The sequence below is a fragment of the Lethenteron reissneri genome, chromosome 24 (assembly GCF_015708825.2).
Source record: "Lethenteron reissneri isolate LAM-NWPU_2019-01 chromosome 24, ASM1570882v1, whole genome shotgun sequence".
Taxonomy (NCBI): Eukaryota; Metazoa; Chordata; class Hyperoartia; order Petromyzontiformes; family Petromyzontidae; genus Lethenteron; species Lethenteron reissneri.
In genome coordinates, this window is record NC_083802.1 from 4,678,289 (window position 1) to 4,705,434 (window position 27,146).

The window sequence follows — 27,146 nt, forward strand, 5'->3', positions numbered from 1 at the left end:
CACTTTAGTAGATAAAAGTACAATAAATATTTAAATAATGCATTACTGTGTTGATGTAATATGAAATTGTATATACGATACTTCATTTTAATCTGTAACCCAATTTTTTTCTAGTTTAATCAGCTGTTCAACCAAAGTGATCTTAAGGGCATGTTTAATTCCTGCACAGTAATTCAAATTGAGTGAGTATACGATTTTTAAGAAATACAGCACACTATGCAATTATCGCAATCATGATCGTAATAACAGAGTGATCATAATGAAGTTCACTTGGCATTTTTTTTTAAATCGCATTGATTTTAGGAAATCGGCTTGATTTTAAAAGTTTAAAGGAAAGAAGAGTAGAAATTGACACAATACAGGGTGCTTCAACAAAATGTTAACACTTCTGAGAATTTGCAACAATACCACAAGAAATGTGCCTCTGGGCTCTGGAGACCACTTGGAGAAGATTCCAGGCATATGTTGAGAATGATGGCGAACAAGTGGAGACTCTTTGACTTTTTTAAGCTATTAACATACATTTTTTATCACGGTGTAATATCTGTTCTCTTTCCATTAAAAACGATAGTCCCATATAAGTGTTAACATTTTTTAAACCACCCTGCATAAAGCATACTGTTCTGAACCAAGAATATGAGCTCGTCCATCCATCGATGATTGTTTAATCCTAATGTAATTTGTTAATACTAATGATGTCTAAGAATCCTGGGGGTTCTAAGCATGCTAAACTTCAGGCATTGATATAGAAACCATGACAGCCCCATGATGTACTAGACTGACATTTAGAGCTTGAGGCATTGCACTGAAATTTTCAGTAATTTTCTCACACATATGCAACAAGACATGGCGACCCAATAATAAGAGCATTGGGATTATATCACATTCTATTCATGCCACATTTTGTGCACCCAAGTATGTGTAGTCCCTGGCATGTTAGGCTGCAGAGTCCAAGTCTATGTACATGCAATGCTGCATATTGGATGGCGGTGTTTTTCCTTTGTCAGCAAGTTTATTGAAGCAGATGAGGTACGTCCCAAATTGTATTTTTTTAAAATCATATCATCTGTGAATCTCCTCTCATCCATCATCTTACTATTTACTCTTGTTATAATATATCCCACGAAATAATTTAATAATTATTTCAGTTATTCATGAACATTTGAAATGCTTACCAACAGATAAGAGGCATATCCCAAAATCAGTGGTGAAATCATCTTATAATCGTTAGGAAGGCATGGATCAAGCATATAACTTTCAGGGATTGCAAGAAAACTTTTGGAATGCATGCAACCCCAAACACGCTTCTGGCAACTGCAGTGGTGGTCGCAACATTTATGAAGATGATGCCTGACTGGCAGTGATTGTGACAGCAATGACATAAATTATAGTTATCATCATCCGCGGATAGGAGTCACTTTTACGTGGTTATCGGGGGTGCTGAATTTATTATTTTACTCACGAAAATCTCCAGATTATTACGATGGTTGTTATAATGGAACAATACTTGAATGGTATTCTGTGCCAGTACTTTCTATTACAGCAACTCCTCTTGGGTCAATAAAATGAGTATCATGTTGTGGAAAGCCAAAAGTGGCTGTATTCTGGAGAGACTAGTCTTTGCCATATGAAGTTAGATTGTAGACTATTACCTTAGGATTGCCTCTGAGGTGAGCACGACCAATTCCTCAAGATACTTTACATTTTTGACGAGATTATAAGTTTATGTGTAGTGTGAGGCCTGTGCAGTTGTTAAAACGACCACCGCATGTATTCTGTTTTGTGTATGTTTTATCAAACGTTTGCAATTAACGTTGTCTTTATTTCTTTTAAACAGCCCTGTATTCCTCAACGTGTACAGTATCTGCACATTCATATCAAATGAGAGCAATATCAATGAATTAAATGCCACAACAGTCTATTACAACATTGTTAACAACCTACAAAATGGCCTCCTTGGAGAATATCAACTGGACATGGAAAGCATTACAATAACAGGTAATATATACGTAACCTTTAGCCAACTGGAATGCATATCTTCATCATTATAAGCCACTGTCAATCTAATGCTGGATAAAGGCCTCCCAAAGTCACCATCACCCCCCGCAAACCTGCAATGGAATCATGTACCCTTGGACGTGTTCCATTTCTTGGCTCTCACTGTTTCTCCAAGGGCTACCATTTATAAATTTCCAATGAGCATTGTAAGTTGGGGGAAGGATAGGAAGCAACGAGAAACTTATCTGAACCCATGAAGACATTAAGAAAGAGGCGACATGTAAAGCTAGATGAAGATGCACCAATAAAGATTAATTACATAGAACTCTGTAGAACGATGAAACGAATGAGAAAAGACATCTGACAATGTAACACATTGAAGTTGTAGCAAGCATTGGGAGCATGAAAGCAAAAACAAAAAATCTACTCGTTATTTCATTCTGAAGTGCTCGTTCGATGCAATTTTTTTCCTTTAGAATAATGATGTGCATTCTGTGAAAGAAGTTACAAGCTTGGTGATAAATGCAATGGCAACTTTTTTTGGTATTGAGCTTGAAGAAAAATTATTGCAATTTCTGGGGGGCAGCGGTAGGTGAGTTTTGGGCCCCAGTAGATTTTCACCCCTTTCCCTTTGTCTCTTCACGCATCTCCTCATTTGTAAATAACTTCAAAGAGGTTGTGAAGAATGTTATTGGTAATTAACGACATTACACAATTACTGACGTGAATATTTTCCCCACTAATGTTGATGCCTTAATTTCTCGAGTGCAATTTTCAGAAAACATCGAATTGTAAATTTTGTGGGTTTACACTCCAACATACCGTTGTGCTAAACTAGTAACGAATTGGCATGTTTTGTTTACGTGACAAACCTTCTTACCAATTGGCTGTGTCGGGTGGTGGCGGATTTAACGATATTTATATTTATGCGATCTAACCCAAAAACATCTTTTATGGATAATATTGGTCGCGAAAGCCTACGTGTCAAACTGATCTTCTATTGTTACTGTGAATATCCTTGGTAAGATTGTATGTATGTTGAATTTCTTTCACACTGTACATAAACAACCGTGCTAATCGGAGATGTTACTTTTTTTAAACAATCTTAGTGTAGCTATTCCATCTTCTTAAATTATTTTAATAATCATTCATATTTATACATTATATATATTTTATGATGGCCAGGTTTGTGAGAACTTGCTACAGTCTACAAACGCTATGCATAATGACATATTTACCCTTTCAGTGATATAGGCTTTATATGTGTTTATTCAAAAAAGCGTTGTTGCTTTTTTACTGAATGCATGTATTTGTGTGTGATTCAGAAAGGGGCGCTTTTGGCGCTAATTCACAGCAGAGTGGTGGAGCCTCCTTGCCCTTCTGGATCATCTTTGCCATCACCCTGTCGTGTTTGCTGCTTGCTGTGCTGCTTCATTGCTGTTGCTGCTTTTGGCTGGTAAGTGGCAACTATTAATCTAAAAACAAAAAACAAGGTTAATGGAATGGGGCTGTAATGTTTAGAGATGCTCACGATGAGTAGGTTGCTGGTGTAGACGTTTGGGCTTGTTTACCTGTGAGTGAAGTGTGTTTACCTGTGAGTGAAGTGCAATGCATCTCGTATCCAAGTTGTGTGTCTTTGCATGCTATATGTGCATTAGTATTTCTTTGCCCCAAGGGGGATGCTTGCAGCAGGGAAATTGTGTGTGATGTCCATGCGTTAAAATGAGTGTGAAAGGGCTCCAATGCATTTGTCACACGCGGAGTGCACGAATTCACAGTCCTGAATTATATGCTATGAAACACATTTAAAAATATACGTTATAAAATATACCTTTAGCTCACATTAATATTGTAATGTTTTTTTTTCCCCTGCTAAAAATGAAAACAAGTGTCACCTGTGTTTGCTTCACAGATTGCCTGCTGTAGACGGAGATATTACCGAAAAAGAAAGCACTGGCAAAAAGTATATATTTATCATGTCGTCTAATACCTTTGGAAACCAGGACTTCAGAAACATATTAAAAGTGTTTATTTAATTTAACGGCGTGCCTCGCGGTATGTGGACCACAGAGCAAGGCTCAAAATATATGTCCGTTCCTAAATTGAAGATTTAAATACCTTTGGTTATACCCTACTTCAATAATTCCATATAATATCTTTGTGTTGATCAAGTCAGTAGCAAAGAATCGTTTTATAGATAACACACCCCGCTAGCCTCTTTGTGCCTTCTTTAGCTCTTATTTTTATGGTTGTGTACTCTTAGAGCACAGTTTTTTTGTTGTTGTGATGCATTGAATAATAAAAATATATATATAATGTATACCATTCAATTAAAGAACTGGTGTATCATCTTTGGTCACTTATTATTGAAAATGTGAGTACAAGCATTGTTATAGATTATGTATTTCTTACATGTTTGTGGATTTGTGACCGAGGACACACAGATGAGCATATATGCATAAGCAAATCGTTAATATATGCACGACTTTCAATGAATGCGAGTACGTGTACAGCTCTTTGTCGTGGGGGTTATTTAACCATACTTTACCATGCTGATGAGTACGGTTTAATGAAGGTGGGGGAAACAGATGCAGGAGCATATAAGCACAGTTCAACAATTACAATGCGCAAAAGATGATTGAATGCTTATCTAATAAAATATCATTCCTTGAGCAAACTTTTTAAATTGCAATTATTGGGGTAGTGCATAAAAAATCAGCACGATATTGTCTTTATATAATTGAACAACAAGCTTGTTAATGACCCAGCTCTCTTTGCCTCTCTTACATCTCTATTCCATTGCCACTCCGCTCCCTCTCTTTGCCTTTGCTGGTATTTCTCTACTCAGTGTTTTACAAAAGTCTCTAACATTGTTCCTCCTCTCTTCGAAACTGTGTTTTACTAACCTTGCATCAACCTGCTATGCAAATTGTGTGTCCTTGCTCACCTGGCACACAAAACACTCTGCTTCCCCCTTCACACACTATACAACTAAACTCTATTCTTTTCTGAGGGCTTTCCACTAAGATTATCACTTGCAGTGTTTTAAGTATATGCTGATTCTTTAACTTTTTCCCGATATGCGTTGCTGACGGCAATCAGATTCACATTCGGTCTCGACATGTCAGCAACTTTCAATAAAAACATGACTGAAAATTCTCATCTCTTCCCATGTCATCTATCTGCAAATCCGAATTTCCATTTTATTTTGTATTGTACACAGGCGCGGTTCGTCCACTAGGGGCGTTGGGACGCCGCCGCACCAAGAAGCTGGAGATGATAAATAATTTTTCTAATAAAATACTTTTCTACGAATTGTTTTGTTGTCTTTAAAGAAAATGTAATATAATGATTCTTTCGACGTGAATTGCTTAATGAAGGTAACATTTTAAGTCTTGGGGTGGCTGTGAAGGCGTCTGAGTGAGAGATATCCCTTCATTCGTTGCGGTTAGCTTCGCATTTGAGCCACGCCGTTTGACACCCATTCAGGGCGGTGAAAAAGGTGCCCATGGCTGTAATGACGATGTCACAACGCGAGGTTGCACTGTGCAAATACAGCACCGCACGTCTACACGCTCTAGGTTTTTGGCAGTGTCAAAGGGGTTGTGTAGTATGGAAACCTTGGTCCAATGGAAAAAATGGGGTTGCGTTTCTGGTACGAGTCAACATAGGGGGGGGGGGGGGGAATGGTAAATGTTTGATAACACTGACTACAATCAATGATAAATTATGAAGAACAATGTGTGTTTTGATTACCTTTGATGATGATTTGACGACGATGGCGGTGGTGGTGGTGGTGGTGAGGAGTTCAGGAGGATGACTCCTCGGGAAATGCAGGTGTTTAATAACAACGCTGTCGCCTCGACAGACCTGGTTTTCACCTGAGGACGGCTGCTTGCGTTGTGGCCGAAACGTCGTGAGAATTGTTTTATTATGTTTTATTTTTTATTATTTTATTACTTCCCTTCTACGTGACTTTACCGAAAGAACCAAGAAGATGAATCCCTGCAGTCACGAAAGCTTTAAATCGAAATTTAACCGCCTCTACGGGGAGGGATTCCACATAACTTTGAGATCCTTCAACAAGCTCCGTGATAAGAAGGCTCAGCTAATCGAGCCTCTCACCTTTCTGAAGAGATGCCGCGACTCTTAAGGTAATATCAAACGCATTTCTCCAAGCCTGGTGGTATTTCATTTAGACGCTGTCGCCTCGACAGACCTGGTCTTCACCTGAGGACGGCTGCTTGTGTTGTGGCCGAAACGTCGTGAGACTTATTTTATTATGTTTTATTTTTATTATTTTATTACTTCCCTTCTACGTGACTTTGCCGAAAGAACCAAGAAGAACATGTGACTCATGTATAGACCTCGAACACACGGCTTTAGTGGCTATCAGTGTCTCCATTAAATAGTTTTCTTTAAACTACAACGGTACAGGGACTATCACTCGTTGCTCCACACAAATAAGGTGAATAATTTAAGCTCACCCATTAGATAACGTGAAAACTCCACACATTCATCAATAACACTGCCTTAAAAGAAAATATATAATAAGCAATGTTTTGGACAGTGGTCCTTTATAGCGCATATCATAATCAGAATCTTGATTTAGACTGAAATAATCTGATAAGCTATGAAGCTCTTTTTCACACATATAACTCAGATAAAGGGTGATTACAAAAGTGATCTTCTTAAATAAATATTTTCTTATCCATACTCCATATTCTCAATACAGCCTAATTCTGCATAAAAGCACTACAATTTAATGCTGGAGTAAAGTTTGCTGTTGGCACCATGTAATACGCCATTAAATACACTAAGTATATTCTCGAATAACTTTCCCTTCTTTTAATAAATAAATAGGAAATATATTGATAATTCCAGATCAGTTTATATTCATTATTTACATTTAAATACTATAAATACTATTTCAGATCTGTCAGTATATTTATAAAACAACATTCACAACGTAAAAAACGCCTTTCACAAACAAGTTGCATTGGGGAAACAACCTCGTAAATATCACGGACAATCACGCTGCCAGAGCAGCTGCGTGCCTTTGTTGTTGGTAATGATTCCATGGAAACATTCATGTATGCTAAAGGAGAGAGTGGCTAACATCGTCACAAAATCTATACCATTAAAAATGTAACTCGCCAAAACTAATACAAAACATGTTGGGCACAGCCCTACTTGTGATATGTTATCAACATGCAATGGAATATTTGGAGAACGAAGCAGTTGTTAACAGGAGACCCGACCTCATGTTCAATGCACGATCGCACATTTAACGATGCCTTGCTTGGGGGCGCACTCTCAAAGTGGCTACAGTTCACCAATTCAGAATCAGAATGAATGGTCCCAGGCAAGTTGTACGCTTTGTCAAACATGTGCTCTTAAACCACGAACAAGGCAGCCTCCTACAATCATGGCGTCTGACTCAGAAAGCTCACGTTGGAAAAAGCAAGTATTTTTTTTATACATTCGCAAACTTTATCACGATAGTGTAAAATGTTTTGATGACTAGAAAAGTAAAATAATTTGGTATTTAATAATCATTGTATGGAAAATTGTATAACAATCTAGCTCAATGTTAAGACACTTTTGCCTACAGTACTATATAGAAGTGATTGTAAATGCATTTTCATGAATAGAATCACACTAAATGCGTCGCTATTTTTGACATGTATTCAAACGTATTGAAAACGTAACCAATAAAGATTACATATTATTTAACAATCTATTTTTTCAAATGCAGAAATTGTGACCTCATTTATTTCACGTTCTCATAACCATGCTTTTGAAATAGTTCCCTTTATGGCAATTTATGTCCTCCCATCACGTAAAAGTTTGTAAAACTACAATCCAAAGTGGTTTCGTACTTAAACGACGGTTGGAAAGCACTCAACTCGAATGTATAACTCTAAGGCAGTTATGGAAATTCCACATTTCTAAGGAGTCGGTGAGTTAATCTATAGGACTGTTGACAATGCCCAATGTGGTATCAATTTTCTCGACCCTGGAAGAATAAATGAACGTATTGGCGACACACCGGTGCGTGGTTTAAAAGCAACATTTTCTCAATAATTATTTCTTTTCCTGCAATTCGCAACGCGCGTCAGAACATTTTTCGGGGTGCGTCAAAATCAGTTATCGTTGTGTCAAAGCAGTCTTAAGACAAATGCCTGTTCAAATGTTTATTTTAGACTGTTTTATGATGACCGGTGTGTTATGCTGCACCGCCAATACGTCCAAATGCTGAGTTGACCCCCAGATGGGTTTTAATTCGGAAACCTTCCAACTTGCGATGCACGTGCTCTAACAATTGCCCGACAATTTTAAGTCAAACATGTTTAGCGTTAAACGCACATTGAAAATATAGCATTTTTTGTTATTTTTGGTTTGTTGAACCTTTTTACGATTATTGTATTAACACAATTATATGCACTTAGCAACAAATAAACCCTTCAACCTTCACATGTTGATACGTACATGTGTATGTATTCAAATGCATTTGGAAATCCACTGCTAGATGAATGCCTCTCCACACCGAGATGGCCGTGGGGATTGTGACCCGTATTTAATCAAGTTGATATTTAAAAAAACTATCCAGGCTCAACCCATGCACTTAGATATTTATCTGGAATGTCATATGGGATGGTTCCCATTATCCGTCTCACCGTATACATTTAAAAACCACCCCCCAGAATCCAAACCTCCCGTTAATTATACAATTTCTACTGCAATATCTGCCGGTAGGGGGGGGGGTGATGATTGCTACGCATAACGCCAACTAAGAAGTTTGCGGGTATTTTTTATTTTAATTTGGCAAATTTGAACCGCAAACATTAATAAACCCGCAGTATTAACCAGGCCGGCCTCAGGACTTCGAACCACGAAACTCTTCAACAAGCGACGACCACGCACCCGCTAGAGCCATGCTGGTGTTGATGATGAGTATGGGGGGGATTGGTGATGTTGACCGTAGATTTGATGATGATGTGATGTATTGATGATGATGATGATGCGATTGATTTTATGAAGCATTACTGCTGATGGCCCGGTGATGCGCGCTGCCGCAGGGCGCATCGCCAGTCCGATCATTCATTCTGCTGCTGCTTTAGTGACGCAGTATTGCTGGTAGGAACCTCCTGGTTACACCAGCCCACAGGGGATTATTGTGTCCGTCGTGCAGGGAGGGGCTGGGTGGGGAGGGGCTGGGTGGGGGTGGGGCTGGGTGGGGAGGGGCTGGGTGGGTAGGGTGGGGGGGGCTAGGTGGGGAGGTGGGAGGGGCTGGGTGGGGTGGGGAGGGGCTGGGTGAGGAGGGTGGGGCTGGGTGGGGGTGGAGGGAGGGGTGGGGTGGGTAGGGAGGGGCTGGGTGGGGTGGGGAGGGGCTGGGTGGGGCTGGGTGGGGATGGGCTGGGTGGGGGGTGGGAGGGGTGGGGCTGGGTGGGGAGGGGCTGGTCACCCCGTGGTGCCCTTATACAACTCAACGTTTCACCTACTCACGCCGGCTTGTGCCCGCCCTCACAGTCGGACATATTTGCGGAATACACCACGCCGCCGTTGACCCTGCAGGCCATTGACCGAGCAACTCAACGTTCCTACCAGCTCCCTCCGCAGCAGGAATGTGTTTGCTGCGCGTACGAGACGTACACGAACCACACACAAACACAACTCGTAACGCCGCTAAACAATACAGAGTCGGCAAAAACGATGGAGACACAAAATATCGATTCAATCTATATTTGAAGCTTTCGTGACTGCAGGAATCCATACTCTTTGTTTATTTTTTTAAACAATTTCTACTTACGTGACTTTACCGAAAGAACCAAACTATCGATTCTTAAATCGCAATCGTAGGCCCCGACTATCGACCAGTCAATGGCATGGCATGGGCGAGAAGTCCCTATACCCATTTCTTATACCTACACACTGCGCTCGGATAGACCGGCGGGTATAGGGACTTCCCGCCCATGCCTTGTCCAATCAGGGCCTCCCCCTACGCTTCGTCACGTGACCGCGGTTGCCCGAGGCAACGGCAAGCAGCAGCTGACAGTCGCGACCTCGAGTGCAGGAAGCGCGCACGGGGTGGCCACGTGGCGCCAGGTTCGTGCGTGGAGCTTCACTCACTCGCAGTGGGAACTTCACTGCGGGTTCACGACGACATAGATGCTGTTCTATGCCTGTGTGTGTGTGTTGGGAATAATATTCGTGCGTCCGTTGAGAGGTGAACGAGTCCCGTGTGCGCGCGTGTGTGTGTGTTAGTGTGTGTTAGTGTGTCTGTGTGTGTTAGTGTGTGTCTGTGTGTGTTAGTGTGTCTGTGTGTGTTAGTGTGTCTCTGTTATTGTGTCTGTGTGTGTTAGTGTGTGTCTGTGTGTGTTAGTGTGTGTCTGTTAGTGTGTCTGTGTGTCTGTGTGTGTGTGTTAGTGTGTGTGTTAGTGTGTGTCTGTGTGTGTTAGTGTGTGTCTGTGTGTGTTATTGTGTCTCTGTGTTTGTTATTGTGTCTGTGTGTGTTAGTGTGTGTCTGTGTTAGTGTGTGTCTGTGTGTTAGTGTGTGTCTGTGTGTGTGTCAGTGTGTGTTAGTGTGTGTCTGTGTGTGTGTGTCTGTGTTAGTGTGTGGCTGTGTGTGTGGGGAGCGGTGGTGTAGCGGTTAGCACGCTGCGCTACGAACCTGCCACCAGTGACGATTATCTGAGCCGGACCTCCCCTAGGTCGACTCAGCCTCAAATGAGTACCCGGGGTGATGTGTAAACATCGCCACTGGGGAGACAAAGGCGGCCGGGCGTGGTGTTGGCCACCCACCCTTTCATGTGCCGTGCCGACCTTCATAAGTGCTCGCTAACAGCACTTGCCCCTGCAGCCAGTTAAGGTTTTACGGGGGATCTTTATCTTTGTGGGCGAATTGAGAGCCACATCTGTCCGGTTGCATTTCCCCTGAGTTTGGATCGTGAAGCGATATCGAGTTAGCTGGATACGAAAGCCCAACAGAGAGCTGTGGTGCTATTATATAGGGAGCTGTAGTAGTGAAAGAGAGAGAGAGAGAAAAAATACTTTATAATCACGGCCAGACTTCTTGGTAAAGGGCTCTTGATGTCACCACATTGACGTACAGAATCAGAATATCTATCCTGGAGAAAAATCCGATGAGCTATGAAGCTTTTTATTTTATACAGATGTCAAGTAGGGGCGGGTCAGAAAGTTACAACAACAAATGGTACACTTTGACACGTAGGCTTTCGCGACCAATATCTAGGTTTTTTTGGGTCGCGTGAATATAAATGTGTCGTTAAACCTGCCACCACCCGACACAGCCAATTCATCAGGTTTGTCACGTAAACACAACGTGCCAATTCGTTACTAGTTCAGTACGCCAGGGTGTTGGAGAATACAATTCGAATACGACATATAGCCGGTAATTACAAATAGCACAAAAACCATAGTGCAAAATATAGGCAAGGTAAGAAAATCACTAAACATAAATGTACTCAAACTAAACCATTTTTATTTTACCAGGTAAAGCCCACAGCTATTAGTTCCTTTTCAGAAGCCACCTTGCCACAAATGATAGCTCAACGAAGTGGCTTATGTGGAAATGTATAGCAGCCAAATACTCTGAACATGTACAGTATTAAATAAGCATTGGTGTAATTGGATTGCCGTGATGACAAGCTCCTGCAACTTCAAAGTCTTCCTCCACCCCAATGATAATGCCTGATCGTCCAGGACACACATTCTAGATACGTTTTATAATTAACAAGTGCTGTACAGTACTGTATTCAGGAATACCTCATTGGGTTTCAACCCATTTTAAAAAGGGTCCTACTTTGGGATGTTTGGACATTCCCTTCCAATAGTAACAATACATAAAAAAAACTTCGCTGTTTTGTCCACACAAACCTGAATCAGCCTCAAGATATTATTTCCGGAGGGTTTTGTATTGGCATCGTTGGCCTATTATATAAAGAGGTTTGTTACGATCTTAAAGCACTATTTGAGTTTTTGCTCTCTTTGAGAAGATATGTTACTCGAATTTGTCCTTCAGGTGTGTGGAGGCTCTCATCCAACAGTAGATATATGCAAGGGCTGAAGTACATGTTCAAAATCTATCATATAACTTATGGGACCAAACATCACTGAAATTAATTTACGCAAATGACACGTGGTCCTGCTGTGCCCTTTGTGATTGAGCAGCTGCAGTGTGAACGGCAATGTAGAGGAAACCCCACGAGGAGTCAGGTTTAGGTGGATAAATGTCCATTAGCAAATGGTCAGGCACTCTTTACTCACTCTATGGTTAAAGGGAAAAACCAGACTAAGTTAGATAATCACTAAAATCAGGATATAAAAACAGGTGTTGATTACGAAATTATGTTTATATATGTTTTTGTACTATGTGCAGTGCTTTCTGCAGCTGATTGGGACTTATTTCATGGAGCCAGCATTAACTATGGTTTTACTTCAATTAAATACATATTTTAAAAGGATGAAAGTCACATAGAGTAATATGTCTCTTTTGCAAGGTGGGGTAGAGAGTTTTAAATACAGTACTATACACACACATGTATGTTAGGGTATTCAGTATTGTGAAAATACAGCCATTGCCATGGTGAAATGGTCCCTAGCATTCAGAGCACCTAGCTCCTTACGTACAGGTCAAGTGTGTACAAGTGTCTCACCCTCGAGCACTACTCTCCAAAGGTTTCACTGCTCCTTAAGACTGCTGTGGTGACAAATTGCCACCTGTTCAAATAAGAACACATTATTTATAGTCTGAAGCTTCAGGTTGTGAACAATGTGCCAATCAAACAACAGCTCTCTTTTTAAAAGTTCAATATAATTTTCAAAAAGCAATCTACAGTATGCACTGCAGTGAATGAATGTGAATAAATGTTTTGCAGCATTTAAAATAATAAAATAAAATGTTCAGTTGCTTTTACCTCTGAATATTACCACTTATGATGTACACATTATATGATACTAAAGTACTGTATATCGATAATTAAATAATACCAATTGCATGTTAACATTGTATCATGTAAACAGTGCACTAGAAAAAGTCACAATGGGGAAGAAGACAGAAAGAGCTTCAAGAGAATCGAAAGGACAACTCAGTAATTCAACTGAAGGAGACAGCATAAACACCCCTGGTAAATAACTGGTTTTTATTTTCGAAATGAATGATATTTTGCAAGTCATCTCTTACTGCTTTTATCAAAAATACTGTATAACTATATGAATATACATACACGTAATGCTAGATATCGCATAGATGTTAGTTATACATGGTTACTAGGACTGCCATCTGCCCTGCTATTCCGAGGAAACTCCTTTTAATGGAGCTGTCCAATTAAATAATATAATTAAAAGTCCCACTTATTGTTCATTCTGTAATATTACACCACTCAAGACAAGGCATGTATTTAGGTGTAGTACTCCCCGTTTTCAGTATTGAGATATTCAGATTATTTTTCAGGGTTTCTTTTGTATATTAGAGGTGGTAACCCTTAATTTAACTAAAATGGCTTGCCTATCAATCAAAACGCATACTATTTGACACTTTGTCATAATGAATGGCACAACATTTGTCGTCCCGGAGGGTGTGCAGATCCTCGTGTTCATAGTATAGATTTTATTGCGTTCCTGAAAAAGGAACACAGGGATATGAGATCAGATACAACTTAAATAATGTTGCACATTATGAAAAGTAAGTGGACTTGGGCAGGACAGATCGCTAAAAAGGATGATGACCAGTGGTCAAGAATAACAACAGATGGCATCCAAGGAATGGAACACATAGGATGTCAACCAAAAAATTGAGTGATGAGTTCAGTTCATGCGGAGGTTTTGGATTGATTATTGCATCACAGGATCATGAGAGGTTGTGATGGCTTGTGCAGGCCTTCATCCAGCAGTGGCTTGATCGTGGATGATAATGATGTTATACTGTAGTTGCCCATTAGCTACTATTATGCTATATGTGCTGTATTTGAATATACAATGAATAGATGAGAATGGTGTATATGCAACATTAATTGATGGGTATAAAATAAGGTGGACTGCTCTCGAAAGACTTTGGCTTAAGGAATGACTAATTAGGCTTATATTGTCTTTTATAACGTTAGTGCATATTCAAATTGCTTGCATTTAAAGGATGAATATGTAAAATGACAGTACACATTTTTGGCTGTCACTGTTTCAGAGGAATATGAATGCAATGGAAACTTTGAGCAAGATTTCACTCAATTGTGCAACCTAACGGGGCTAGCCAGCACTCCTGCTGTTGTCAGAAGATCTCACCCTCCCACAGCAATGGAAAAGACTGGTGCAGGCAAGTTAACAGGTTATATAGCAAAATCGAAATATCTGAATATACTGCAAATGCAGTACGATAATTCATTATTATTTATAGAGTAACATTTTCTGCACATATCCTAATTATTTCCGATGGGCCCTTAAATGAGTTGACCACCGTTTTTATATAAATTATTAAAATTCTTTATACAGCAGTGATATGGGCGGTCCATGTCACAGATCCCATAATCCACGGCACACCACAGAGGTCAGTACCATAATCCATGATAAAATGTCTCGTCAACGCGGTGTACCACGAATTACAGATATAATTAGCTGCGCAATGCCACTAATCCATGACAAATTGCGGATATGTGACGAGCAGCTAAATTAATCTGCATTAAATTCACAGATTACGAGGTTACGGGTTTTTATAAGATCAATATGGAGCAAATCTACCATATACGTCTATGTAAAAGGATTGTTTGCATTTTTTTGACCTGATATCCAAGTAAAAACATGCGGATTGCTTTTCTGCTAAATCACGTCAGCTCTGCTAGTCTATACTGATGCTAAATAACAAAACAATTATTACCTCCACTTTTCCCTGCAGCTCCACATAACCCCGTCCGCTTCTACGGATCGTGGTTTGCGGACTGTGATGAGTTTTTAATACATCGCAGTGTGCTGCAGATTTCAAGAGGAACGAGCCGCGAAAATGATGAATCTGCCAAAAATTAGTGGATTATGAGGTCAGCACAGCTAACAAGTTAATTAGCGGATGCCGCCAGTGCGGTGTGTGGTGGATTACGGGAGGAGTCACTAACCACCAACAATTCATCCGTGAATTACTGGAATTTTCAGGTTATGCTGTATTTATAAATACTGTAGTGGTGTTCCTGCCACTAAACAGTTGTGCAAAATGGATAATCCACAATTCATGTATCAATATATATCCATGCAGTATATGAATAGACAATAATGAGTAGGTCATTAAACCTCAATTTGAAAATCCACTATATGCTGTAAGCTGGTTGTAGTGTTCTTTTTCAGAAACTTGTAGAAATATAGCCTCACATTCTTTACTATCAATGAGAACTGAAAAGCAATGCCACATTGGACAGGCTGTTCTTGTATGTGTGCTCATGGTAATACTGACTTGAGAATCTGTGGCCACCCCAGACTGTAACTCATTGGGTATTATTGGGCAGGTCCAATCAGCTTCTGGCCCTTAAAAGGGCCTTTTATCAGCATTTAGCTCTGCTAATGGTATCTGAATTCGAATTACCGGCGTCAATTTTGTCTATATAACGGCATTAGTTGTGTTTAAGTTGACATGAAAACACGTAACAGATGGGCCACGGGAAGGCTGCCATCTCCCATCTCAACTATGAAGCAAGTAGTACATCACTTGTAGTCTGTTCTCGTTCAATGGAAGAATAGCAAAACTACATAAATGCTGGTGGATAACAGACCTCGACATTGGCATGTATCTCCTGAACATGCTGTATTGACATTAGCAACAATAGAATTGGGAAGGTTATTGCACTTAAAAGACATTCTCTATACGAGTAAAAACCTTTTTAACGAAATATATAACATGAATACAATACTACTTTTGAATTATGTTTGCATACACTTATGACAGAAAATGTTCAAAACGTGGCTCCATCTGAAGAAGATATTACTCCTACAACATTCACCACCAAGGACACGTTTGTGTATTTCAAACCATGTGTGCAAGTGGAGCCGGAAAACGAAGACAACAAAAGTTCCGTCAAAGAGATATACATTCGAGGTATTCTGAACAATTAAAACTGCATGACACGGCAATTCTGACCACAGGCATTTATGCAACAACTAAAACAAAAATTACACCCTGCTTTTGTGTGTACTGAACTTATTTCAACAGGTTGGAAAATTGAAGAAAAAATGATGAGCATTCTCAAAAAGTGTTTACCAGCAATTCCCAGCCTCACGACCATTAAGTACTGTACATTTATTTTCACGAGTACATTTGGAATATAATATAAAGTGCATGACAAAATATATAGATAATAATCAGTATAAATAGCATTGATAACTACAATTGGTTGCAGTCTTTGATGCAAACTGTAACTTTTTTTGTATCATTATCTATGAAAAAGAAATTGATGTTTTGTAAACTTAAGTTTTTACTGATGTGTGTATTGCAGTTTCTGGAATGTTGGAATATATGAGGACACCTTGGATATGTTCGTGTCAGTTCTCCCTCTCTGTACAAATCTCAAGTAAGCCTTCCTGTTAATTTATTCCACAAGTCAGGTTTTGTATATTGTACAATACATATCTTAACAGTCGCTTAACTACGAGGACTCTTATACGTTTTGTACCAAATTAAAGCTATGATTACACTCCCAAAAGTCAAGAAATAAAATGTGGAAAATCTCCCTACATGTGAATGGCATTTAAATGTAATTCATATTCAATGAATATGTGCTAAAAGAATATGCATGAACTCATATCGATCAACATATGTAACGATAAAGGTGATGCGGAAAAATGTCACATGGCATGAGACAGCTGTGAACGATCACCTAATAAGACAACTCAAAGCACATTTAGGAGTTTTTCCTACTCAACCACATAAAGGCATCCTGTGGAATAATCCTCCCAGTGGAAAAGAAACATCCCATCCCAAGTTGAATGCCTGCCTTTGAAAATTGGTCGAAATTTCACATGCTGTGCAGTGTGTTAAATAATTTGAGTTTGAAGAGTGAGACTCGCCTGTTTTATACAGAAATGAATGAACTCAACTTTCCGTTATAACATAATGGTCCTGATTTCAAGTAAAGTCTTCCTTTAGCAAATGTGCTACTTGAAGAACTTTGCAAAATGTCTCTACCAAATTATAGAAAATGTCTTTTCAACAGTAGGTAACCAGTGCAGTGGGTTTTTACAACAAAACATATCTGTATATATTGCATTAAATAATACACTTCGTGCTAATGATATACATTTCCTTTCATGTAATGCAGGACTCTTGTGCTGGAAGGAAATCCTGAGCCAAAACTGTCATACCATAAACTAATTGGAGAGGGAATTATGTAAGTAATTTATATAATTTGTTTACAGTTGTATTGTAAAATATTTATTTTGCAAGTGATTTTTTGTAAGTAACAATATTTTTTGGTTTCACAAATATTTTAAGATGTTTGGTGAAAATTCTACTTTGCATGCATTTGTCGCACGGTTTGTAGGATAGGCCACCTGTCACTCAGAAACAACCGGATCGATGATGATGGTGCTCGGCTGCTGGGTCAAGCCCTCTCTACCACCAAGACAACCAATAAAACCCTACTGAGCCTAAATTTGGCTTACAACTGCATTACTGACTTGGGGGGAGGCTACATTGCTCATGTAAGGCTATTCGCACGGTGATTTTGAGATACAAATTGCTTATTGATTTATGGGTACATATCTTCCTTTGGTATTGTATTCAGCACTTTTTTCATGCTTTTGCAGGGTCTACGTTTAAACAGGACTTTGCTGTGTCTTTCACTGGCGCACAACAAGATTGGTGATAATGGAGCTGTTAAACTTGCAGAGGTTGGTTTTGCATTGCTACAGTACATTAATAGTACATTAGAATGCATCAGGTTAGTAGCCATAGTTACACAACAAACATTTAACATATATGGTAAGTCCTCGCTTAACGCGTCTTCATACAACGCGTTTCCGCTATAACACGGTTCTTCTATTCGGGAACACTTTTCGCACAACACAGAACGTGCCCATTATAACACGATTTCTGAGCGGTCAATGACAAACTACTTTCTTGAGCTGCGTGGCTGAGCGGTATGATGGAGTACGTGGAATGATACAGTACGCAGCGTACTCTCATCTCAGTTTTTGTCGTGCCATAGGATGACTGCAGGCTGATTTTATAGTGCAAATGTGGTTCATTACAGTAATTCCTTGTTTAAAGCTTTTTTCGCTTAAGGCTGCACTTTTCAGGAATGCATCTACCACTTTCAACAAGGCATATCTGTGTTTTAATACATGGAGCAAATATGTTCCCGATGGCGCTGACTGTGCATCCTCCAACCCATTTCCTATTGTGGTGTAAATCTGTACCTCTGTCTTGTACTCTTTTTTTCACTTGTTCATTCATGATGATTCCATAAAGCACAACCCTATCCATTATGCTGTAGTTTCTCATTCAAAACCCGGCTCGATATTGCTGCATGCCACACCCGACCAGAATAGATTCCAGTGTCTCACGCACTTCCTATATTTCCCTGATTCTCTACCTTAATAATATTTCAAAAACTTTCCACCCTTAATATTTCTAACACACTAACTCAATATATTATAATACCCACTAAATCCTTTATCAACCTTATCCTTTTGCTGATGACCCTTACGTTAATATCTTCGACACCTGTTTCGTGAATTTGTTTTTGTTTGTTCATCAGCTTTGTTGGTAAGGGCACCTAAAAAAATATTAGTTTTTTTCGTCCAAAGTCTATGTTCACAATCAGAAACACAACTCTGCACGTATCATTGGTTCAACACTCATATGATTGGCATACTGCCCCAAGTTTTGGGACATTGTATAAAAGTTAACGCTTGACCAACAGATACCAATAAAGATCTCTCCACATCCACCTGTCTTTATTTCCTCTTCATCTCATGGTCGCTCTACCACATATATTTTGTTCTTCAAGTTGTAGTTCTATATACGGTATTTTCCTGAAGTTTGTTTGAAAACAGCCAGGATCTGGAACAATCAAAATGCACAGGGGAAATGCGGTATTAAAATAGTTACCTTAAATCGATAGTTATAACAAAGGTATGGTGCGCATCTGTCATTGCTATATTTCAATTCAATGTACATTATAATGGATGAAGCTCTTTAATCATATACAAGGTGATGCAACAACGGTGGAAGGGAAAAATATTTACCTTTCAACTAAGTATTGACTTTCCAGGGCAAAGAGGCTTGAGTACCATGTAGCTCTGAGTACCTATACAGGATAGAGGCACTGATGACAGATACTCAATGAGAGGTGAGCCAAACGCACTACTTGGCATGGTAAACTATCGTCAGCTGCCCCCTCTCCCACGACCAACACAACTAAACTCGAGCCTCCACTCCCCAGCAGCACTGGATCCATCACCCATGGTGTTGGTTAGGATGGTGATGGAGCAGTTGGTGCTAAGAATCACGAACCAGGCGCTTTCTGGGTTTGACCATCGCTATATACAACACACTGACTCTATCTGGCAAATCAGAACTTGTTGAACTGAAACCAGAATGAACAAACTGGGATATCGTGGGACTCAATGAGTTGAGACAATAGTTTACAAAATTAGCTCCTGCAAGACATGTAATGAGGCTCCATGATGTTGAACAATTGAAATTATGACTATGTTGGTCACTTGTGCTGCTCAATAGTAATACATCATGAAACATGACATACCAAACGAATACATATTGATGCTTAAGGGATTTGCAACAGATAATCAGTGGAGTCTGTTGTGATCCACCATTTCCTGCATCGCATTACAAAAGCTGGATGAAGCTGCCAAAGAATTCCATCCAACAATCCTCCGGTGCACCAGGTTTACTGTATTAAAGCATTACATTGATATATGGACAATGTTTGAAATTTCTGTATATCAATACTTGTTGTTTCACAAAAATAGGAAACAAGCAAAGCTATGTGATATGCTATCTTAAAATTGCTCATGTGAAATATTTTAGTCAACCATTCTTCAGGTGTTACCGTGAAGGATTTGCACATCGTCATTGTATTGAAAAATGTGAATGCATTTAACTCACTAAGATAAAATGTACTTTTCAGATCTTGGCTCGATTTCCACTGACACATGAAGAGGTTGTGCAACGACGTAGTCTGCTCTCTGAAGTAAGAGGCAGTATAGAGATCCAGAAGTCAGTAAGTGCCTTGATAATAAGATACATAATTCACGTTAACCACACCACCCCCTTGTGCGCCATGTCTGCTTTAATAGTGCATGTAGGCTTTTATAGTTTGACATACCTCTTTTCCATGATACAACCAATCCACCCCTGGTTGTACCGAGCCAGCCTGGCACGTTTTAGGAGGTGCCAGATTTTGTTTCCACTGTAGAAGCCAAACCATACCACTTTCGTCACACACAATGGACGAGTCGAGACATTTGGATGATACGGTGATGCTCTGTTTGAATTGTGTACTGACTGACGTCACATGCAATTAATGCACCAGTAGCCCTGCTCCTGGCCTGCTTGGCCCTGAACCAGATTATGATGTCTTGTGAGCCTAACATATCACGGTGTTGTTCTGGCTGAGCACGGCAATGGCTAGGCTTAGTCGAAAACGTATTTTCAAGACTGCAAGGGGGATCCTCATCTTATTATGAGTGTCAGAGCTTTACATAAATGTGTCCACTTAAGCAGCCAGCCTTAGTATTGCACACCTCTGATCCAGCACTTTCGAGGCAAGGGTTCGTGGATCACATAAGAGATTTGTTAAATATGCAAACCGGCTAGATGTATACACTACCATGGAGGCGATGTATGTATGAATACTTAAGAATGGCCTTTCCTCACAAGAGTGGTCTTTATAATTTGAACTTGAACACCGCACTGCATGCCAACACATGAGTTCATATTAATAGGGAAGAGGTTGACAGCAGGTCATTGACAAATGTGAAGACCTTTTAGTCACTCTAATTTACTGTGTGGACATAATTGCATTTGATTTAAACATCGTTATTTAGTTTATTAGTAAATGTGTTGCTATCGATATATTTATTTTCATAGATGTAGTTGTTTCTACTTGTTATGCCATTTGTAGTTGTTTTTTACAGGCTGTTATGTGATACACTACATATTTATTTCGTTTTAAAAGGTTACCTCCTTCCAGCCTGTGACTGTACGTCGCGCAGATTCCAAACTGGACCACCATAGCGTGATTGACAAGGGTGAGAAGGCTACAGGAAAGGGGACAAAACCTTCCACGAAGAAAAAGGTAAAGCACTGGTGTAAGATAGACATGTATTGCCACAATAATGCAATTTAAATAAAGTTTTGATTTCAACTTAATTTTTTATCGCATTCACAGAGGACCCAATCAAAACCATCACCTTGCCATACATAGCAGGGGTCACCATAATTGTTTCCAAAATCATGAGCAAACACAAGATCCAGGTTCGATTTAACACAGTACATAAAATTCACGATATTATCCCATCTGTGAAGGATGTGATTCCTGACATGCAATACCCTGGCGTCTACAAACTAAGCTGTGTCTGTGGCAGTAGTTACATTGGGGAATCTAAGCGACATGTCTCGGACCGTGTTCGTGAACATAAGGCAGATCTGAAACACGGTAGGCCCAATACCTTGGCCGTGGCTGGTCATTGTTTTATTGCGGTTGGCTCACTCGAATTTGATTTCTCTAAAACGAAGGTACTTGCAAACCCACTGACTATCAACAAAGATTAGTTCATGAAGCCATCCATATATACAGACATCGACACAATTTAAACCGAGAAGATGGGTACAAACTTAGCAATCACTGGAAGGACGTTATCAACTAGTTCAAGTCATAACTGGCTGTAATATTTCCATTTTAGAACTGGCAGCCCTTTAATTGGTGGAAGCCCACCACCAGGACCATCACTGCCCACTACTACCATCACCACTAGCAGTAGCCCTTTATTGGTGTAAGCCCACTACCAGCACCATCACTACCCACTACTAGCATCACCTCTAGCAGCAACTTCCCTTACATTAGCATTAGCTACCCTGCCCATACTGCTGACACTTGGGCTATGCCTATTTTAAACCTTTATAAACATTTTGCCTTTCAAGGCTAACCCCCTTTTCCTGATGACGACTGCTTGTGTTGCGATCGAAACGTCGTAGTTTTTGTTATTTTTTTTGAACCTATCTACGTAACTTAACCGAAGCCAGCTTGTGGCTATCAGACCTCAAAATCAGCATTTAGCTCCTGGACATACTGCCATTTACAATATAGAATTTATTTGTTAGAGACTGTAGAAAACCGAGGAAACGCAATGGGTAATTTGTGGTTATTAGCACCTTTATTGGGGTATTGCAACTTTCGATATATTTAGATTCTGATACTATATACTGGGGTCTTTAGGTGAGCTTGAATAAAACTAAGCTGATGACGGTGGTTAGGGATGATATTCTTTTCACCTTCAGTTTGAATTGAGAATTATGGGGGTATAAGGGAACTGATTATTTTTGCCGTAATATGCCTAATACAGTCAAGAGATTCATGTTGGTTTTAAGAGATCAGTGTTTAAGCCGATAGTGATGTCAGTTTTGGCATGGATCGTGGAGATGGACATAAGAAAAAACACCGAGAAAAGAAGCCAATGGCCTTTAAACGTAGATGCTTGTGAAGATTGCCGTGAGCTTCATGGCATGATGGGATATGCAACTTAGACATTTGGAATGGAATGTCAGAAACATTTTAAATTTAGTAAATAAAAAAGTGATTGTCAAGTGTAAGCCACATGTGCAACTTGGAGGAGGGCAGGTTACCGAGACAGGTCGAGGAAAAGACCAAACGCGATATGGTATGTTTATTTAAGTGAAGGCTATGGAGGTTGGATGTATTTCAACAGTTGCACGATCTGACAGAGGAAAGTGATGGCAGAGTGTGGTCCTTAATTATCATTGGCTGTAAGAACTTACTGATGTTAATATTGACATTAATATATAATATGCATTGAGGTTTATTTTTTTGTAATGCAGTAAACAATTAGTCTACTCACTGTTAATGGTGCACATTCCAAACTGTAATAAATACTGTTGATTGAAAAATGTAATATATTTGGCATAATTAATTAGTTTGTGATTTGAATCTTTGTACTGCAGGAACTGGCACAGTTTGGTAAGAAGGACGACAAATCATCTACTGGTAGCACAACCAGTGGAAATTTAGGGTCAGCAGGGCCACTAAATGCTTCAGTTAAAAAGGATGAGTCCAAGTTGACAAAGAAAGGTAAATGCATTTTTTGAAACTCATGTAATAGCAATTTTTGGGTGGTTAAAAAAACAAAACCCAAAACTAAATATACATTTTAAAGTTGCTAATAACTCCTAGCAATAACGTTATGATAACATGGAGAAGATCAATACGATTGTACCGAGTCATTAAGTGATTGAATGATATATTCCACGAATCCTTGGCAAGGAATTGGAATAAACTATTTTGAAATGGACTTGGAATTATGATTCTGAACTTAATTCCAAGGTTTTCGTCACATTGTAAATTATTACATATTATTGCCTTGATCTATGAGAGTCCAAAGTTAGCCTATGGGAGTTTAAAAATGAACATGTTGATTGATACCTGTCATAAAAATACCGCAATACTATCAAGCACAAGATTCAACCCGTCGCTTTTACATACGTGGCTTTTGAATGCAAAGAAGTGAGCTGCTGTTATAGTGATAACATTCCTAGAACGGTTAATATTAATAGTTGAACTTATTTACAGACTTGGCTTGCCTGAATATTTTTTGCTATATTACTCCATATACAAATGCCAAAAAATGTTATCAATCATCTATCCTATTTAATCCAAAAAGCATGTCTACTCTGCAGATAATTCGTATGGAAATATTTATTCTGAACATATGGCATGTAATACCTGTGAACTTGCCTAATTTCCTCATTTAGATCCACCCAACTCTCCAGCAACAGTGCCTTATGTTTGCACCACTATTTAATGCGATGTTGCTCTCAATGGGAGACTGCTCCTTGTCCACTTCTCCCACCGGAAATCTCCCCTCCTGACCATCCACAATACCGATTCCTGCTTTGTTTCCCTGCTGCCTATGACTTCTCTCCATAGAATGTTTTCATTTGAATCTACATTGCATTTTATTCTAATTTAATACCGTGCCTCATCCATCACCAAAACCATTTTCTTCTCATAAAAAGTCCATTCTATTTTCTTGATTATAATCCCCTTCTCCCAGGCACTCATAATTGATATGCCTAATTGTAACTGTCTTCAGATCGGCACTATTAATGCAAACTATTGTAATCATAAAAGGTTAGCGGAACAGATTTAGTTAATTGGAACTGCATGGATATATTTAATTAGTTCAATTGTTATTGGCCTTTTGTGAACATGCTATTTCAGGATGGACTGGAGGTGCATTTTAATATGCTTGCTTTTGTAGTTTCTGCAGTTGGGGATCTGGCCAAAGGAAACAAAGGCAAAGGAGTAAAATCTGGCAACAAGGACAAGAAGCCACAAACATCTGAGCCAGAGGTAATTTAATATATTTTTCATGGCAATAATATGATATTCCAATTCAATTTTAAACCCTGAAACAATCTTTTTCACAGATGCCTGAGGCTCCTGAAGCAATTAACCCTTTGATGGATCACGTGGAGCACCACAATGGTCAGATTTTCCTTCCTGGAAATCAATGTCTCATCAGTCTCAACCTGGCATGTATGCTCTTCAACTTAAAAGCATCACAAAGTGACCTCATGTGTATTACACACATTCCATCACCAGAAAATGTATTTTACGAGGCTTCCATTGCTCAGTTACAAAATTAAATCAGACGCATTAATGCACAAACTTTCACTTTTTATGTTAATAACGGTAAGTCTATGAATAAATGGTCATATGTATAAACACTAATACAAGTTGTATACTTGAAAAAAATCTATAAAAAGTGAAGGTTGCTTCAACTGACCATTGATTATTATCCATTGCTCATACCTCCAAAACGTATTTAATCTGGATGGATTTTCCTTTTGACAAGGGAATAACATTGGACAAGTAGGATTGGAGGCTTTTCTTAAATCAATCCGATTTCAACTGGAAGTGAGTGGCACTGGGGCCAAAAAGGCCACAGGAATAATGAGAATTTCCTTACAGGTAATTACATCCTACTGTATATTTTGCAATTAAATCATACTTTATATTGTCGTTCATATATATGTTTTAATGCTAAATTGGAGTGCAATATCCCCTGAACATCATGACATGTACTTTTTCTGCTTGTATACAATTTATTAGAGTGTGCGTATTAATATGTTGCATGCTATGCGTCTTCATTTCCAGAGAAATGCTTTTCCATCGGAAAGCAAATCATTTAAAGAAATATGTGAACTGATGGAATCCAGAGACCCCATGTACAAAACAGTGACCAATCCAGCCGAGGAAGATCAGAGTCCAGCTATGAGCTAATGCCTGTCACATCACTGTTTGTACACTACCCTCTGGAGGAAGCAATACTTATAATAAGGCTGGCATTGGTGTGCACCAGATTTTCTGTGAATATTAGGTATCGATTTAGGCATGTTATTTGTTTTCACTGTTATATAAATTGATTTAAAAAATAATAAAGCTGTTGAACGTGTTGTAGCTTCAGCTCATAATATTGCACCATTTCTGCTGCCCATTCACTTTCATCATTGTTTGAATTCACCTTAATGTAATAAAATACCATCAACAAGGATCAAAATAAATATGATTTTAAAAATACAATTATGGTTTGTATACTAAAAGATTGTTAACATAAAGTGTGCATTTGAAAATGCTATTTGCATTTTAATAGTTTATTAGTTTATTTGGAATTTTTTTTTAAAATGTGTGACTAACTATACATGAATCCTCCACTATACTAAAGGGATGCATTCCCGTCGAAATGCTGCAACTTCTTGGAGCAAGTATGCCAATTTAGTGTATATGATGACAAGTTGACATACATTTTAACGCATACTAAATATAAACAATTAGATAAAACTACCAGATGGTTGAAAATCTTGCCGATCGAGGCCTCTTTGAGTGAGCAGTAGTGGAGTTCTGCAGACGAAAGGGAAGGATCATCACCTGCCTCTTCATCTAACGATGACGCTGCGGCTAAAGGAATGTTCACCAGAGGAAGCTGGCTCTATTTTGGGCTCTTCTTCAGACTTCATGGCCTCATTGCAGAACGTTTAAAGACAGCTGGACGGAATTTTTCGCCTTCCGCTAGTACAGCTCCTTGGAGCAATGATGCCAGTGAATACCAGTTAATATTCGTGGTGGTTGGTATCATTTCATCGGCCTCTTCCTCAGCTCATTGTTGATCCAGCTGTATCAAATCCTCATATAACTCCAACCACGTCCGACTTCTCCCCGTTGCCGAGTCCAGCTTCCCTCTGCCACGTGGAAGGGATTTCCCACCATGTGGCAGAGGAATTTTCGTTGGTACGTGCTATTTGCATACATTATGGTATCACATCAAAAAAGAGTAAATTCCTTTAAATTAAGCAATAATCAGCACACATTTGCTCAACATTACAATTATAAGGAAATATGTTCCCTAATTGATCAGCAACATACAGTAATACTGAATGTAGGGGTTATGTTCCTGGAAAATGCCGTGTTGGGCAAAACCGCGTTCGACAATAATAAACCTTATGGGAAAAATAGGATTGCGTTGCTGGTCTGAAATGATCACCCCCTCTCTTTTTGTTTAACTAATTCTACATGATTTCCCCCCTTATTGTAATGAAGGATGCCGAGCCGCTCTCCATTTATTGTGTGAACACTCTATTTTTAAAATGTCACCACACAAAACCTCCGTCTCCATTGGGGCCGTCCATAAATGACGTCACGCGATTTTTGACGATTTTGACCCCCCCTCCCCTTCGTCACACGACGTGACAAAAAGTCAGACCCCCCCTCAAATATGACGTCACAAAGCTCTGCCCCCCCCCCCCAAAAAAAAAAAACATGCTTCAAATCGCTTTAAACTATTGTCATTTTAGTGCTTATCTAATGTGGCGCTGCACTCTGATGTTGAAGGAGAAA

The 27,146-nt window shown here is 39.3% G+C and overlaps 1 protein-coding gene and 1 long non-coding RNA gene across 4 annotated transcripts; both read left to right on the plus strand.

Annotated features, from left to right (window-relative positions):
• Positions 1-113: 113 nt before the first annotated feature.
• Positions 114-4,887, plus strand: LOC133346299 (uncharacterized). Its single transcript, XR_009755546.1, has 4 exons — positions 114-182; positions 1,838-1,998; positions 3,324-3,454; positions 3,911-4,887. It is a non-coding gene; the product is annotated as an uncharacterized LOC133346299 (long non-coding RNA).
• A 2,321-nt stretch (positions 4,888-7,208) lies between these two features.
• On the plus strand, positions 7,209-25,707 carry LRRC71 (leucine rich repeat containing 71). Of its 3 annotated transcripts, none has more exons than XM_061558005.1 (16): positions 7,209-7,461; positions 13,045-13,148; positions 14,201-14,329; positions 15,941-16,090; positions 16,205-16,280; positions 16,488-16,562; positions 17,310-17,378; positions 17,532-17,691; positions 17,797-17,880; positions 20,142-20,234; positions 21,192-21,311; positions 23,195-23,321; positions 24,511-24,602; positions 24,680-24,788; positions 25,108-25,223; positions 25,410-25,707. In XM_061558005.1, exons 1-16 carry the CDS (start codon positions 7,292-7,294, stop codon positions 25,533-25,535), a joined length of 1,800 nt encoding a protein of 599 aa, XP_061413989.1. In that variant the 5' UTR covers positions 7,209-7,291; the 3' UTR covers positions 25,536-25,707. The 3 variants fall into 3 exon arrangements, with proteins under 3 accessions (XP_061413989.1, XP_061413990.1, XP_061413991.1); XM_061558006.1 differs by lacking the exon at positions 7,209-7,461 and adding an exon at positions 10,041-10,107; XM_061558007.1 differs by lacking the exon at positions 7,209-7,461 and adding an exon at positions 10,109-10,228.
• The last annotated feature ends 1,439 nt before the right edge of the window (positions 25,708-27,146 follow it).

Excerpts from the sequence above, each read along its gene's own strand:
- LRRC71 (XM_061558005.1), top strand. The coding sequence starts at position 7,292 with ATGCCTTGCTTGGGGGCGCACTCTCAAAGTGGCTACAGTTCACCAATT. Across the intron at positions 17,379-17,531 it reads CTAATTGGAGAGGGAATTAT|GATAGGCCACCTGTCACTCA; the intron begins GTAAGTAATTTA and ends CACGGTTTGTAG. Across the intron at positions 17,881-20,141 it reads GAGCTGTTAAACTTGCAGAG|ATCTTGGCTCGATTTCCACT; the intron begins GTTGGTTTTGCA and ends TGTACTTTTCAG.